Source organism: Carassius carassius, chromosome 1 (assembly GCF_963082965.1).
Source record: "Carassius carassius chromosome 1, fCarCar2.1, whole genome shotgun sequence".
Lineage (NCBI taxonomy): Eukaryota > Metazoa > Chordata > Actinopteri > Cypriniformes > Cyprinidae > Carassius > Carassius carassius.
The window spans coordinates 20,390,145-20,403,096 of NC_081755.1; the positions used below are offsets into that span (position 1 = coordinate 20,390,145).

At 40.8% G+C, this 12,952-nt stretch overlaps 1 protein-coding gene across 2 annotated transcripts in view; it reads right to left on the minus strand.

Annotated features, from left to right (window-relative positions):
* st6galnac2 (ST6 (alpha-N-acetyl-neuraminyl-2,3-beta-galactosyl-1,3)-N-acetylgalactosaminide alpha-2,6-sialyltransferase 2) overlaps positions 1-12,952 on the minus strand; it is a 162,671-nt gene that overhangs the window by 132,596 nt on the left and 17,123 nt on the right. Inside the window, exons 2-4 of one of the 2 annotated variants that reach the window (XM_059550426.1) lie at positions 9,711-9,762; positions 9,445-9,616; positions 9,204-9,366 (exon numbers count right to left, since the gene is read on the minus strand). In XM_059550426.1, coding sequence (XP_059406409.1) covers positions 9,204-9,366; positions 9,445-9,616; positions 9,711-9,762 — 387 coding nt within the window. The remainder of the gene's footprint in view (positions 1-9,203; positions 9,367-9,444; positions 9,617-9,710; positions 9,763-12,952) is intronic. The other variant, XM_059550408.1, reaches the window with a different exon arrangement.

Here is a 12,952-nt window from a genome sequence, read left to right on the forward strand (position 1 = left end):
TCTAGCTAGAAAACAGCCAATATTGACTGGGATTTTTAAGTTATCTTTAAATTAATTTGAATGAATGAACCCAAACTAGGGTTGGGTATCGATTGTTTTTTTTACAATACCAGTGCCATGTCAATACTTTTAAAGGTGTACAGGTGCCTAAACTGTGCCTGAACCGATATTTAAATTAAAATAAATAAAAAAATAGCCGCAAGAAACTATGGATAACATTAAAGAACATTAAAAATTATTAAAATAAATCCATAGCTTTCAAAACGCTCCTCAGATGCTTTCATTTCCCAAGCTTCTCTTACTCTAAAGCTAAAAAATGTATTTCATAATCTGGGTCACAAGACATTAATGGACTGGAGTGGTGTGGAGTACTTGTGAATTACTGTGATCTGACGGCACCCATTCACTGCAGAGATTTAATGCTAAATTTCTGCCAATCTGTACCTATTAAGAAACAAACGCATCTACATCTCAGATCTCTGGAGGGTAAATAATTTTTATTTTTATTTTTTTCGGGTGAACTATTTCTTAAAGTAAATATTAATCTGTAATGTTACTACAATTGGTGTTGATGCATCAGTCACTGGTGGCATTTGGAGCCAGTGATGGAGTACTCGAGTCCTGGACTCGGACTCGAGTCTGACTCGAGTCACTATTCTTTGGACTCGAGTCCAACTCGAGACTCCATTCTCTGGACTCGTACTTGGACTCGGACTCGAGGATCTATATAATCGGGCTTGAGCATTCATCACGTTTTTTTGACTAAATATGTTATAAAAAAAAAATTATATAAGGTGTTACACTTCCTGTTTTGTGCCCAAGACCGGCCGGGATCTATTTTTTTTCCCCTTACAGACACTGCTACCGCTTGCTCTCTTTGCTTGACAACACACTCACTGATGTCACTCACTTTACGCTCGTGCATGATTTGCGGGATAAATGTTCACGAATTTTGCATCTAATGCTGGAAAGAGCAGCGCTAAATGTTGTGTGTGTAATCGCACAATTGAGGAAAAGACTGGGACAACTTCAAACTTTAACAGACACCTTTCACGGATGCACCCAGAAAAGTAAGTAAAATGCTTTCCATTGGCTAACGTTACCTTTTTAAAAAAACTATTATTGACTAATGCATAAATGATAATAAACAGAAGAAGCTAGGGGTTGGGCGATGTTTGACAATTTGGCATCAGACGTCGACGATGTCTAATGTCTGGTTCAGATTACACAATTTCTTTTGTCAGTTGATAACTTACTAGTCACTGTGTCAAATCAGATTACATGATTTTTTTGTCTGTTGCAATGGTCACTGTGTCAGATGGATGACGCAATTTTGACTCCTAAAATTCTGTGGTGTCGTGGACAAGAAGCATGTCAGACTCAAGTTACACGTTGCTTTCTGACCAGTCGCATGACGACACACTCACACATTCACTTGAACACATACAAACACACTCACACACAAACGCTCTCTCTCTCTCTCTCTCGGCATATCGTATTGATTTTTACATTTTAAGTTCCTTTAAAATACAGTGTCCTGTAAAATGCAAGTTTCTTTTTTTCACAGAGTGTATATCTGTAATACAGTGTTAAAGGATAAATTCACACAAAAATGAAATTTACTCCTCCCAATGCCATCCAGGATATCCATGGCTTTTTTTCTTCAGTGGAAAATAAATTATGTTTTTTAAGGAAAACATTTCAGGATGTTTTCTTCATATAATGGACTTCAATGCCTACCAACTCAGTTGGTTGCTATTGTTTATATAATGGAAGTAAACACATGCTTTTGATGGCGTTGTAAAGCTGCAAAGTGTATATGTCAAATCAGTAAATAAACTCCCTTTGCAATCGTGACAGTGGTGTCATTTCTGTTTAATGTAGAACCTATTTAATACATTTTATCAGTTCTTTGAAGGTCCCAGAGTGGAGACATTTAGGCACTGGGAGTTCAAGACTTGACTCAGACTCGAATACGGGACTCGAGACTCGACTCGGACTCGAGCTCTGGTAATGGTGACTCGACTTGGACTCGACTCGCACTCTTCTTTGGTGACTCGGACTTGGACTTGACTCGGACTCTTCTTTGTTGACTTGGACTTGGACTCGGACTCGAACACTGGGACTCGAGACTCAACCTGGACTCGACAGTTTGTGACTCGACTACAACACTGTTTGGAGCAGTTGTGGCCTGATGGTTCGAGTCGGGCTTGTAACCCAAAGGTCACAGCTTTGAGTCTCAGTACCTCAGTACCTTGTTATGGGAAGTGTTTCCGGTTCCGGTTTATCTAATTAATGCAGCCTAAAAATCCTTTAACGGATTTGGATGATATAAGCATATTAGTATGTTATGTGTATGCCAGTTTGAAGAGATGGGTCTTTAATCTAGATTTAAACTGCAAGAGTGTGTCTGCCTCCCAAACACTGTTAGGTAGGTTATTCCAGAGTTTAGTTGCCAAATAGGAAAAGGATCTGCCGCCCGCAGTTGATTTTGATATTATAGGTATTATCAAATTGCCTGAGTTTTGAGAACGTAGCGGACATAGAGTATTATAATGTAAAAGGAGCTCATTCAAATACTGAGGTGCTAAACCATTCAGGGCTTTATAAAGTAATAAGCAATATTTAAAAATCTATACGATGCTTGATAGGGAGCCAGTGCACTGTTGACAGGACCGGGTTAATATGGTCATACTTCCTGGTTCTAGTAAGAACTCTTGCTGCTGCATTTTGGATTAGCTGTAGTTTGTTTACTAAGCGTGCAGAACAACCACCCAATAAAGCATTACAATAATCTAACCTTGAGGTCATAAATGCATGGATTAACATTTCTGCATTTGACATTGAGAGCATAGGCCGTAATTTAGATATATTTTTGAGATGGAAAAATGCAGTTTTACAAATGCTAGAAACATGGCTTTCTAAGGAAAGATTGCGATCAAATAGCACACCTAGGTTCCTAACTGATGACGAAGAATTGACAGAGCAACCATCAAGTCTTAAACAGTGTTCTAGGTTATTACAAGCGGAGTTTTTAGGTCCTATAATTAACACCTCTGTTTTTTTCAGAATTTAGCAGTAAGAAATTACTCGTCATCCAGTTTTTTATATCGACTATTCAATCCAGTAGCGTAGCCAGGAATCACAAAGTAGGTGGGCCCAGAGAAAATCAGGTGGGCAAAGCCTAAAATGCATCTGTTATCAAAATAGGCCAACACAACTACAGTACACCTGCTTCTTGAATAAACCACAGTTTAATGAGAGCACAGGCATGTATCATGTCATCATAAGCAGTGTTAAGAACATAACGATAAGCATTTCCACTGCGCGCGGCCACACCACACACACACGCGCATCTGACAGATGGAAAAAACACCATCATTAAATCAGCAGGACAGTAGTGGACAGTGTGTAAAAACAATGCTTGGTCTGGCTCAGCGGCCACATAAACCACGTTATATAACAACATTAACTAGGCAACTAGTGTACATAGTAAACGTAGATTGGCTTACTTTTGATGCGCTTATAACAGGAGACGACGGGGCTTTGAGTTGAACACTGCAATGACTTCGTTATAGCCCAAGGATTCAGTCAATTCTCTCTCAAATGAGAGAAGGGACAAATAGTTCAGTCTATGTGTCAACATTGTTGCTCTGATACTAGTTTTTATCCGATTTACAGTGGAAAAGAAACATTCGACAGTACAGCTTGTTATTGGTAGTGTGATGAGGACTCGCAGGAGACGGTTCATTCTTGGAAAGATATCGCATGGGCATGCATCGAGCACCTCCACAAGTGATGGAAATGCCCTGCCATTTGATACTTTTTTTTCTAGTTGCTGAATTAATGTAATCACAAGCAGAGCTGTTCAGCTCCTTACTACTGACTGATGGCTGAGGCTCCTGAACATCTGCATCATCTTCCTCCTGCGGCAGCCGTGGTCTTTTTGACACGAACTTTAATAAGTTGCTCTGTTTCATTTTTCATACTTAGCTAAACTTCAGAGTCCCTCTGTGAAATGTGCACCACGTCGTTGTGAAGGGGGGATGGGCTGTTCGCAATCTGACGCGGGCATTTCATAATCACCATGACAACCAAACAAGAATCAAGAAACATTAAGATTTATTTTTATAGGTCAAGTATTGTGATAATTGCAACATAATTTACTCCTTCTGTTGCGATTATCACAATACTTGACCTATAAAAATAAATCTTAATGTTTCTTGATTCTTGTTTGGTTGTCATGGTGATGATGAAATGCCCGCATAGCGCATTTCGCAGTCAGATTGCGAACAGCCCATCCCCCTTCACAACGATGAGCACATTTCACAGAGGGACACTGAAGTTTAGCTAAGTATGTTAAACTAAAATGAAACAGAGCAACTTACTAATGTTTGTGTCAAAAATACATTATTGTTGAATATTGTTAGGCTACATTGTGAGGCCAATGACTGGATGGGCCTGACTGACAGGTGGGTGGGCCCTGTCAGTCAGGAGCTGAGTATCATCAGCATAGCAGTGAAAGCTAACACCATGTTTCTTGATGATATCTCCCAAGGGTAACATATAAAGCGTGAAGAGTAGCGGCCCTAGTACTGAGCCTTGAGGTACTCCATACTGCACTTGTGATCGATAGGATACATCTTCATTCACTGCTACGAACTGATGGCGGTCATATAAGTACGATTTAAACCATGCTAATGCACTTCCACTGATGCCAACAAAGTGTTCAAGTCTATGCAAAAGAATGTTGTGGTCAATTGTGTCAAACGCAGCACTAAGATCCAATAAAACTAATAGAGAGATACACCACGATCAGATGATAAGAGCAGATCATTTGTAACTCTAAGGAGAGCAGTCTCAGTACTATGATACGGTCTAAATCCTGACTGGAAATCCTCACATATACCATTTTTCTCTAAGAAGGAATATAATTGTGAGGATACCACCTTTTCTAGTATCTTGGACAGAAAAGGGAGATTCGAGATTGGTCTATAATTAACTAGTTCTTTGGGGTCAAGTTGTGGTTTTTTGATGAGAGGCTTAATAACAGCCAGTTTGAAGGTTTTGGGGACATATCCTAATGACAATGAGGAATTAATAATAGTCAGGAGAAGATCTATGACTTCTGGAAGCACCTCTTTTAGGAGCTTAGATGGTATAGGGTCTAACATACATGGTGTTGGTTTAGATGATTTAACAAGTTTATACAATTCTTCCTCTCCTATAGTAGAGAATGAGTGGAACTGTTCCTCAGGGGGTCTATAGTGGACTGTCTGATGTGATACTGTAGCTGACGGCTGAATGGTTGCAATTTTATCTCTAATAGTATCGATTTTAGAAGTAAAGTAGTTCATAAAGTCATTACTGCTGTGGTGTTGGGAAATGTCAACACTTGTTGAGGCTTTATTTTTCGTTAATTTAGCCACTGTATTGAATAAATACCTGGGGTTATGTTTGTTTTCTTCTAAAAGAGAAGAAAAGTAATCGGATCTAGCAGTTTTTAATGCTTTTCTGTAGGATATGTTACTTTCCCGCCAAGCAATACGAAATACCTCTAGTTTTGTTTTCCTCCAGCTGCGCTCCATTTTTTGGGCTGCTCTCTTAAGGGTGCGAGTATGCTCATTATACTATGGTGTCAAACTGTTTTCCTTAACCTTCCTTAAGCGTAAAGGAGCAACTTTATTTAAAGTGCTAGAAAAGAGAGAGTCCATTGTTTCTGTTACATTATCAAGTTGTTCTGAGGTTTCGGATATGCTAAGGAATTTGGTTATATCAGGAAGATAACTTAAAAAGCAGTCTTTTGTGTTAGAAGTGATGGTTCTTCCATACTTGTAACAAGAAATAGAATTTACAATTTTGGCTATATGAAGTTTGCACAGAACTAAATAATGATCTGAGATATCATCACTTGGCTGAATAATTTCAACACCATCAACATCAATTCCATGTGACAGTATTAAATCTAGAGTATGATTTCGACAGTGAGTAGGTCCTGAAACCTGTTGTCTAACCCCAGTAGAGTTCAGAATGTCTATAAATGCTGATCCCAATGCATCTTTTTCATTATCAACATGGATATTAAAATCACCAACTATTAAAACTTTATCTGCAGCCAGAACTAACTCGGATTTAAAATCACCAAACTCTTTAATAAAGTCTGAATGGTGCCCTGTTGGCCTGTATACAGTAGCCAGTACAAACATAGCAGGGGATTTATCATTAACATTTGTTTCTCTGGATAATGTTATATGAAGCACCATTACCTCAAACGAGTTATACTTGAAGCCTGACCTCTGAGAAATCCTGAAAACGTTGTTATGAATTGAAGCAACACCTCCACCTTTGCCTTTTAGACACGGCTCATGTTTATAACAGTAATCTTGGGGGGTGGACTCATTTAAAATAATGTAATCATCAGGTTTTAGCCAGGTTTCTGTCAAACAGAGTACATCTATATTATGATCAGTGATCATATTATTTACAAAAAGTGTTTTCGTAGAAAGGGATCTGATATTCAATAAGCCAAGCTTTATCATTTGTTTATCCATATTGCTTCTGTTTTTTATTTGTTGAACCTCAATTAAATTGTTAATCTTAACTTGGTTTGGGCGTTTTTTGTTTTTTCTAGTTCGGGGAACAGACACAGTCTCTATAGTGTGATATCTAGGTGAAAAAGTCTCTGTGTGCTGAGAATTAACTGACCTCTGTGATGGGAGGCAGCTAGCAGACGGTCGGTTTAGCCAGTCTGTCTGCTTCCTGACCTGGGCCCCAGTTAGTCAAGTATAAACACTAAGACTATTTGCCATATTTCTAGAGAGAAGAGTGGCGCCACCCCAAGAGGGATGAAGACCATCTCTTTTAAACAGGTCAGGTCTGCCCCAAAAGCTCGTCCAATTGTCTATGAAACCTATGTTATTCTGTGGGCACCACTTAGACATCCAGCCATTGAGTGATGACAATCTGCTTTGCATCTCGTCACCACAGTAAGCAGGGAGGGGACCAGAGCATATTACAGTCCAGGTCGAGGAGATCGGACGCTTCCTCCGTACCTTCTGTTACGGCAACCATAACTCCTGGAACCAATTCCTGGGGTGGGCCGAGTACGCAAAGAACTCCCTCCGTCAACCCACAACCGGACTCACACCCTTCCAGTGCGTACTCGGCTACCAGCCACCTCTGTTCCCCTGGTCTGGAGAGCCCTCTGATGTTCCCGCGGTCGACTATTGGTTCCGGGAGAGCAAGAGGGTATGGGACGCGGCCCATCACCAACTGCAACGGGCGCTCCATAGACGCAGGACGGCAGCCGACCTTCGCCGTTCCGAGGCCCCCAGTACCAACCCGGTCAGAAGGTCTGGCTGTCTACCCGGGACATCCGCCTGCGTCTACCCTGCCGCAAGCTCAGTCCCAGGTTCATTGGCCCGTTCACAATCACCCAGCAGATCAATCCGGTCACCTACAAACTTCAACTTCCCCCCGAGTACCGGATTCACCCCACTTTCCATGTCTCACTCTTGAAACCTCACCATCCTTCTGTTCTTCCCTCCACAGAACCTGGCGAGACGGAAGCCCCCCCTCCTCTCCTCCTAGATGACGGCGCAGCCTACTCGGTCAAGGACATCCTGGACTCCCGGCGGCATGGTGGGCAGCTGGAGTACTTAGTGGACTGGGAAGGATACGGTCCAGAGGAACGCTCCTGGGTCCCACGCAACGACATCTTGGACCCCGCCTTGCTACCTTCCACTCCAGACACCCCAACCGACCAGCTCCCAGGGGTAGAGGACGCCCACCACGACGTCGGGGTCCCCGGCCCTCAGGAGCGGGCCCTGGGGAGGGGGGTACTGTCACAAACACGCCAGGTTCAACCTCCACACAATCACGGCGCACACCCTCACCTGAGTTCTAACCATCACCACCTGATCCTCATCACCAGACATCCACCACAGCACCATAAAAGCCACACACACGCACCTAGTCATTGTCCGGTCACGTTCGCGACAAGATCATTCCTGTGCGCTAACTATTAGGACTAACTCCTCTTTACCTTCTCTCCAAGGATAACCTCCGAAGACTCTTCTCCCATCTTCTCTCCAAGGATTGCCTCCAAGATCCTCCAAACCCCTACGGTGCGTGTGTGTGGTCACTACCTTCCCGGCACGGATCCCAACACCCATCCACTCCTCACTTCCTGCTCCTCTGCTTGTGTCTTTAAAATAAATACTAACTTCATCTGTTACTCCTCTGTCTCTGAGTGATCCGTAACACCCTTAAGCCATCGGATCTCAATTCCAGTCCTTGCGCCCCACTGCTCTGCACATTTTGTACGTTTCTCTTATTGCTTCAGACGTTAGTTCTAGTCGAACATGAGTGCCCTGCGAAGTGGATATCACAGGGTATTCTGCCATGATTCCAGTTCAAAGTGAACGTATATGTTCCATTCAAAGTGCACTGAAGTGTGTGAGACGTGAATTTAAATTGTATTGATTTACAGAGGTATATGATGTCACACTTGTCCGTGTGTGCAGGCGGACATTGTGCAACGCAAATCCGTGAATGAAATTTCCGAAGTGAAGTAAACTTCAACAGATTTCCCCCTGCTCAGGGAGTAGGGAGGAGTAAACACTGTGTAGATACCATGTCAAATGGAACACAGTTCATGTTTCGCTGCCTCTTTATCCTGATCCTCCATTAGAGCAACCAAGGCGAACACAATAAAAATTATCGACTTGCCTCCCCAGTTTCTCGCTGATGATCAGTAATTGTTGATAAATTAAACTTTTCCCAAAACTTGTTGGGAGTAGGGCCACAACACCACCTCCATTCAAAATGTGAAGCAAACACTCTTCTTGTTCAGGCTTCAGTTGGCAAATCCGGGAATATTCTCTACAACAGAGCAAATAGCATCCTGTGTCTCCATGTCAGCTGTTGTTTTCGATTTCCCTAACCTAAACTACAATCTTAAATTTGTCGCTTAGCGTCTACATAAAGCTCTCAGCCTGCCCTCTGTTCGTTGATTGGCTGGCTGGTTTGGAGCTGGAGGAAAACTGGGAGATGGTTCGCTATCTCAGACTGAGTACAGAAGCGAACTGAAAGCGGAAGTATGAAGTCTGACGTAGTCATGCTAACATGGTTCACCCAAAAAATTTAAATTCTGTCATCTTTTGATTTAGGTATAATGAATTTTTCTAATGGAATGCACAAACCTGAAAACATAATCGTGACTGTCTATGGTTTTCCCCTGCCTGGATCCATTCAGAATACCTCCGTTACCCACCACAGCGCAACGCACACAGGTATCTGACATTTTCTGCTCAAACAAATGACTGTTGGCAGGATGTGAGAGCAGGGAAAGCGTCTTGCCTATTTCTGTGTTAAAAGAAGAAAAAAATAATAATTATGGCTTTGTTTCCATGTTTGTAGTGCTGGTGTTTACAGTACATTTACCATAGAAAGACTGGTCCTTCCAGCCATATGGCAACGGTTCATTTTGGAGCTTTTGCCAATGTGAATTGCTAAAAGAATCACGCCACTGCAGAACAGGAACTAAGAAGCTAAACTTTCTCTTCAGATGGTCTTCTTTCTTTATGGTATGTCTCAAGGAGCAGGCTGGCACTGCCTAATGAAAGAGTTGATATAGATTGTCTGACTTTAGTTATTGTTTTGTGCTTTGCCAGCTTTAGGCCATGATTTAGTACACATGTTCGGCTCACCTCCTCTTCAGCTTCGTTTACAAACCAGTTTACTTCAGCCTCTAATCCAGCCCTGCAGAGCAAAGAAGATCAAAACAGAAGTGAAGTCAGTTCTGCAGCAGGAGCAGAAGTAAAATGCAATTCACTTTGGTAGATAGATACCATATAATACATTAATTTTACATACCCCATTCACCCATATAATTTTTCTTTTTTTTACGATAACCCATTAAGCCTTACATATTATACCAGACTCCATTAACCCTTACATACCATGTCATAACCATTTGGACTAACCCTGACATATGATACCTTACCAAATTAACCCTTAGAAATTATACAATACCCTGTTAACCCTTAACCGCATTAACCGTTACATACCATAGATTAACGCTACATACAGTATCATACCCTATTAACCCTTACATATTGTACCATAACAATTAACCCTTATATGATACCCGAGCGCCACCCTCTCTCTCTCTCTCTTGTGAAGCCAATAAAGAAGTGACTTAAACTGTAATTCATCGACTGGCTGCAAAAGGAAGTCAGTCCCGCAGACTCCCCATGTTAAAATGGCCAACTTTAAAGCAGAAAAAAAAACATGTTTACAGCCTGGTGCAAAAAATGGTTTTGGTCTTTATAGCTAATTTTGCCCGTCATGACAACTGTGAGGGGAGTGAATTTTTTTTAAAACTCATCCGTTTAAACAATATTAAGCCTCAAAGTTATGCATAAATAACGGCGTGGTCACTTGAGTGACAGGTGGATTGTCGCTGCTGTCACCGCTGTCGCGCTAGGTGGGTGTGGTTTCAGCAACCAGCTATCGCCTTTTTGCCCATTTTCGATTGTCCGGGAGAGTTGCGCGGTGACGCGCCTCCAAGATGGCGATTGCCAGCTCTGCACACTTTAGGCTTCAGAAACACCATAGACAGTAAAAGAAATGGACAGAGTGACCCCATTGGATTCAACGGAGACAAGTGAAGTCCATTAGAAGCACGCACTTCCTGGGGGTCGAGCGTACTGTGCAGACTCAAACTGAGCTTGATGACGTAGATGTCACGTGAGCACCCTGTAAGTGTTCTAATCACTGTGCCAAGAGAAATCTGAATCACCCACCGAATCTTGCAGAGAAGGCAAGCGTGAACAGGAGCTAATTTTGGTAAGTATTCTGATTAAATATCTCCCTTGACTTTATGCCTCCACGTCCCCCCGATAGCCTCATAGACAGTAAAAGATTGCCTGCGAGCTTCTCCTCCTGTCCATACGGTAATTTCTCTACTGTGCGACAGAGAGTCGCTGGTTATGACGCAATCGCTAGCCTATTTTTAACAAAAACTGCTTCTACAGAACCATAACATAAGATAAGAGGGAATGGGGCCTTTTATACATTTTCGTGTTTCTTTAGAAATAATGAATGGACAAATGGGTCTTTAAACGCCTCAGATATAAAGTTATTTGCTGTCAAAGTGATGCCAAAATGAATGGGAGTCAATGGAATGCTAACAGCAGGTGGGGGTCCGCTAGCCAATGGCGGCGCCCAGGGGGGTGCTTCAAAAAAATATGAAACCCTGCCCCCCTGAGAAACTCTTCAGGAGTCTACGGTTGACATCACGGTTGACGTCACGGACACTACGTTCATGTTTTGATGGTACCATATCTCATTAACCCTTACATGCCATACCATACATTATTAATGATACATATTATACCCTATTATCCCTTATATACCATACCATATCCATTTAACCTTTATATATGATACAATACCCCATTAACCCCTTACATACCAAACCATAACCAATTAACCCTTACATATGATATCATATCCCATTAACCCTTACATACTTTACCATAACCAATTAATCCTTAAATATGATACCAAATCCTATTAACCCTTACATAATTTACCATAAACAATTAACCCTTACATATGATACATACCCTATTACATACCACACCATAACCAGTTAACCCTTAGATATAAGACCATACCCCATTAATTGAGACATACCGTATATATTATTAATGTTACATATCATGCCCTATTAACCCTTACATACCGTACCATAACAAATTAACCCTCACATATGGTATCATACCCCATTAACCCTTAAATATTGTTATGTGTACCATTAGCATATTATATAAAACCCCATTAACTCTTACATGTGTAAAGTACTCTATTCATCCTTATGTATTATACTATACCCCATTAACCACTTATCTACAATAACCCTCCAATTTCCCAATATATTCCTAATGTCATATAATTCAAGGCTCCATTGCATTTTAACATATTTAGTAGTGAAAGAGTGAAAATTAAAATCATGGTTCAAATCCACATTGTTGATTATTGAAATGAGCTTATAATCTGAAAATTATCTTACAAAATCAACCTTCCAAAAATTGTAATAAAAACGCATCTGAACTCTGGTTAAAGTCACACTAGACTTAACATGCAAAATTATTTAGAAACAGCAACGATATGTTTCACAGGATATTATGTGATGTCACATTTATATTTCTGTCCTAAGAAATATTCAAAACATTAAAATATACTACCAACTCCACTTTGAATCAGTGCAAATCATGCAAATTTAAGGATGCATGTGAAATGTTTCTGTGTGTCAACACCTTAGCCTTGAGCTAAAGACTAATTGTTTTGAGAAGTCACATGATGATGATAAATGATAGATACTTTAAAAATGACACATCAAAGAATTGACAGTCACAAGCAATTAATAAGCCATTTGTTTATTGTTGTTCAAAGGATACAAAGAACCTTAACTCTATCAAGACTGGTCTTGGTGTAAAAAAATAAAACAGCTTAAACTCGGCAAAACAGTGCAAGCATGTGAAATATACAATGGATCAAATAACTGCAGAAAATTAAAATATAGCAAAATAAAGACTGCTCTGTCATTGTGTTCGATTCTGGCTCAGTCTTACTGTTATCAATGTTATCAGACAAAACTATAGGTCACTGGTATCACAAGGTACAAAAGCTAAATGTACCCCTAAACGGTACATATTAGTATTTTTCTTTTAATCTTTGTACTATTTATCATTTGTACCAGTGTTCTGAGGTTGCCACAACCAGGGCTGGTGCGTACACAGTCAAAAAAGGACAGATATTTAATTTATCTTTTGGGCATTCTTTGGAATTATTGCACTCATATCAACACATTATAACCCCTTAGTTATTCTAACTATAAATTAACCGCGCTGTGCCCCACCTGAGCGGCGTCAACCCAATGCAA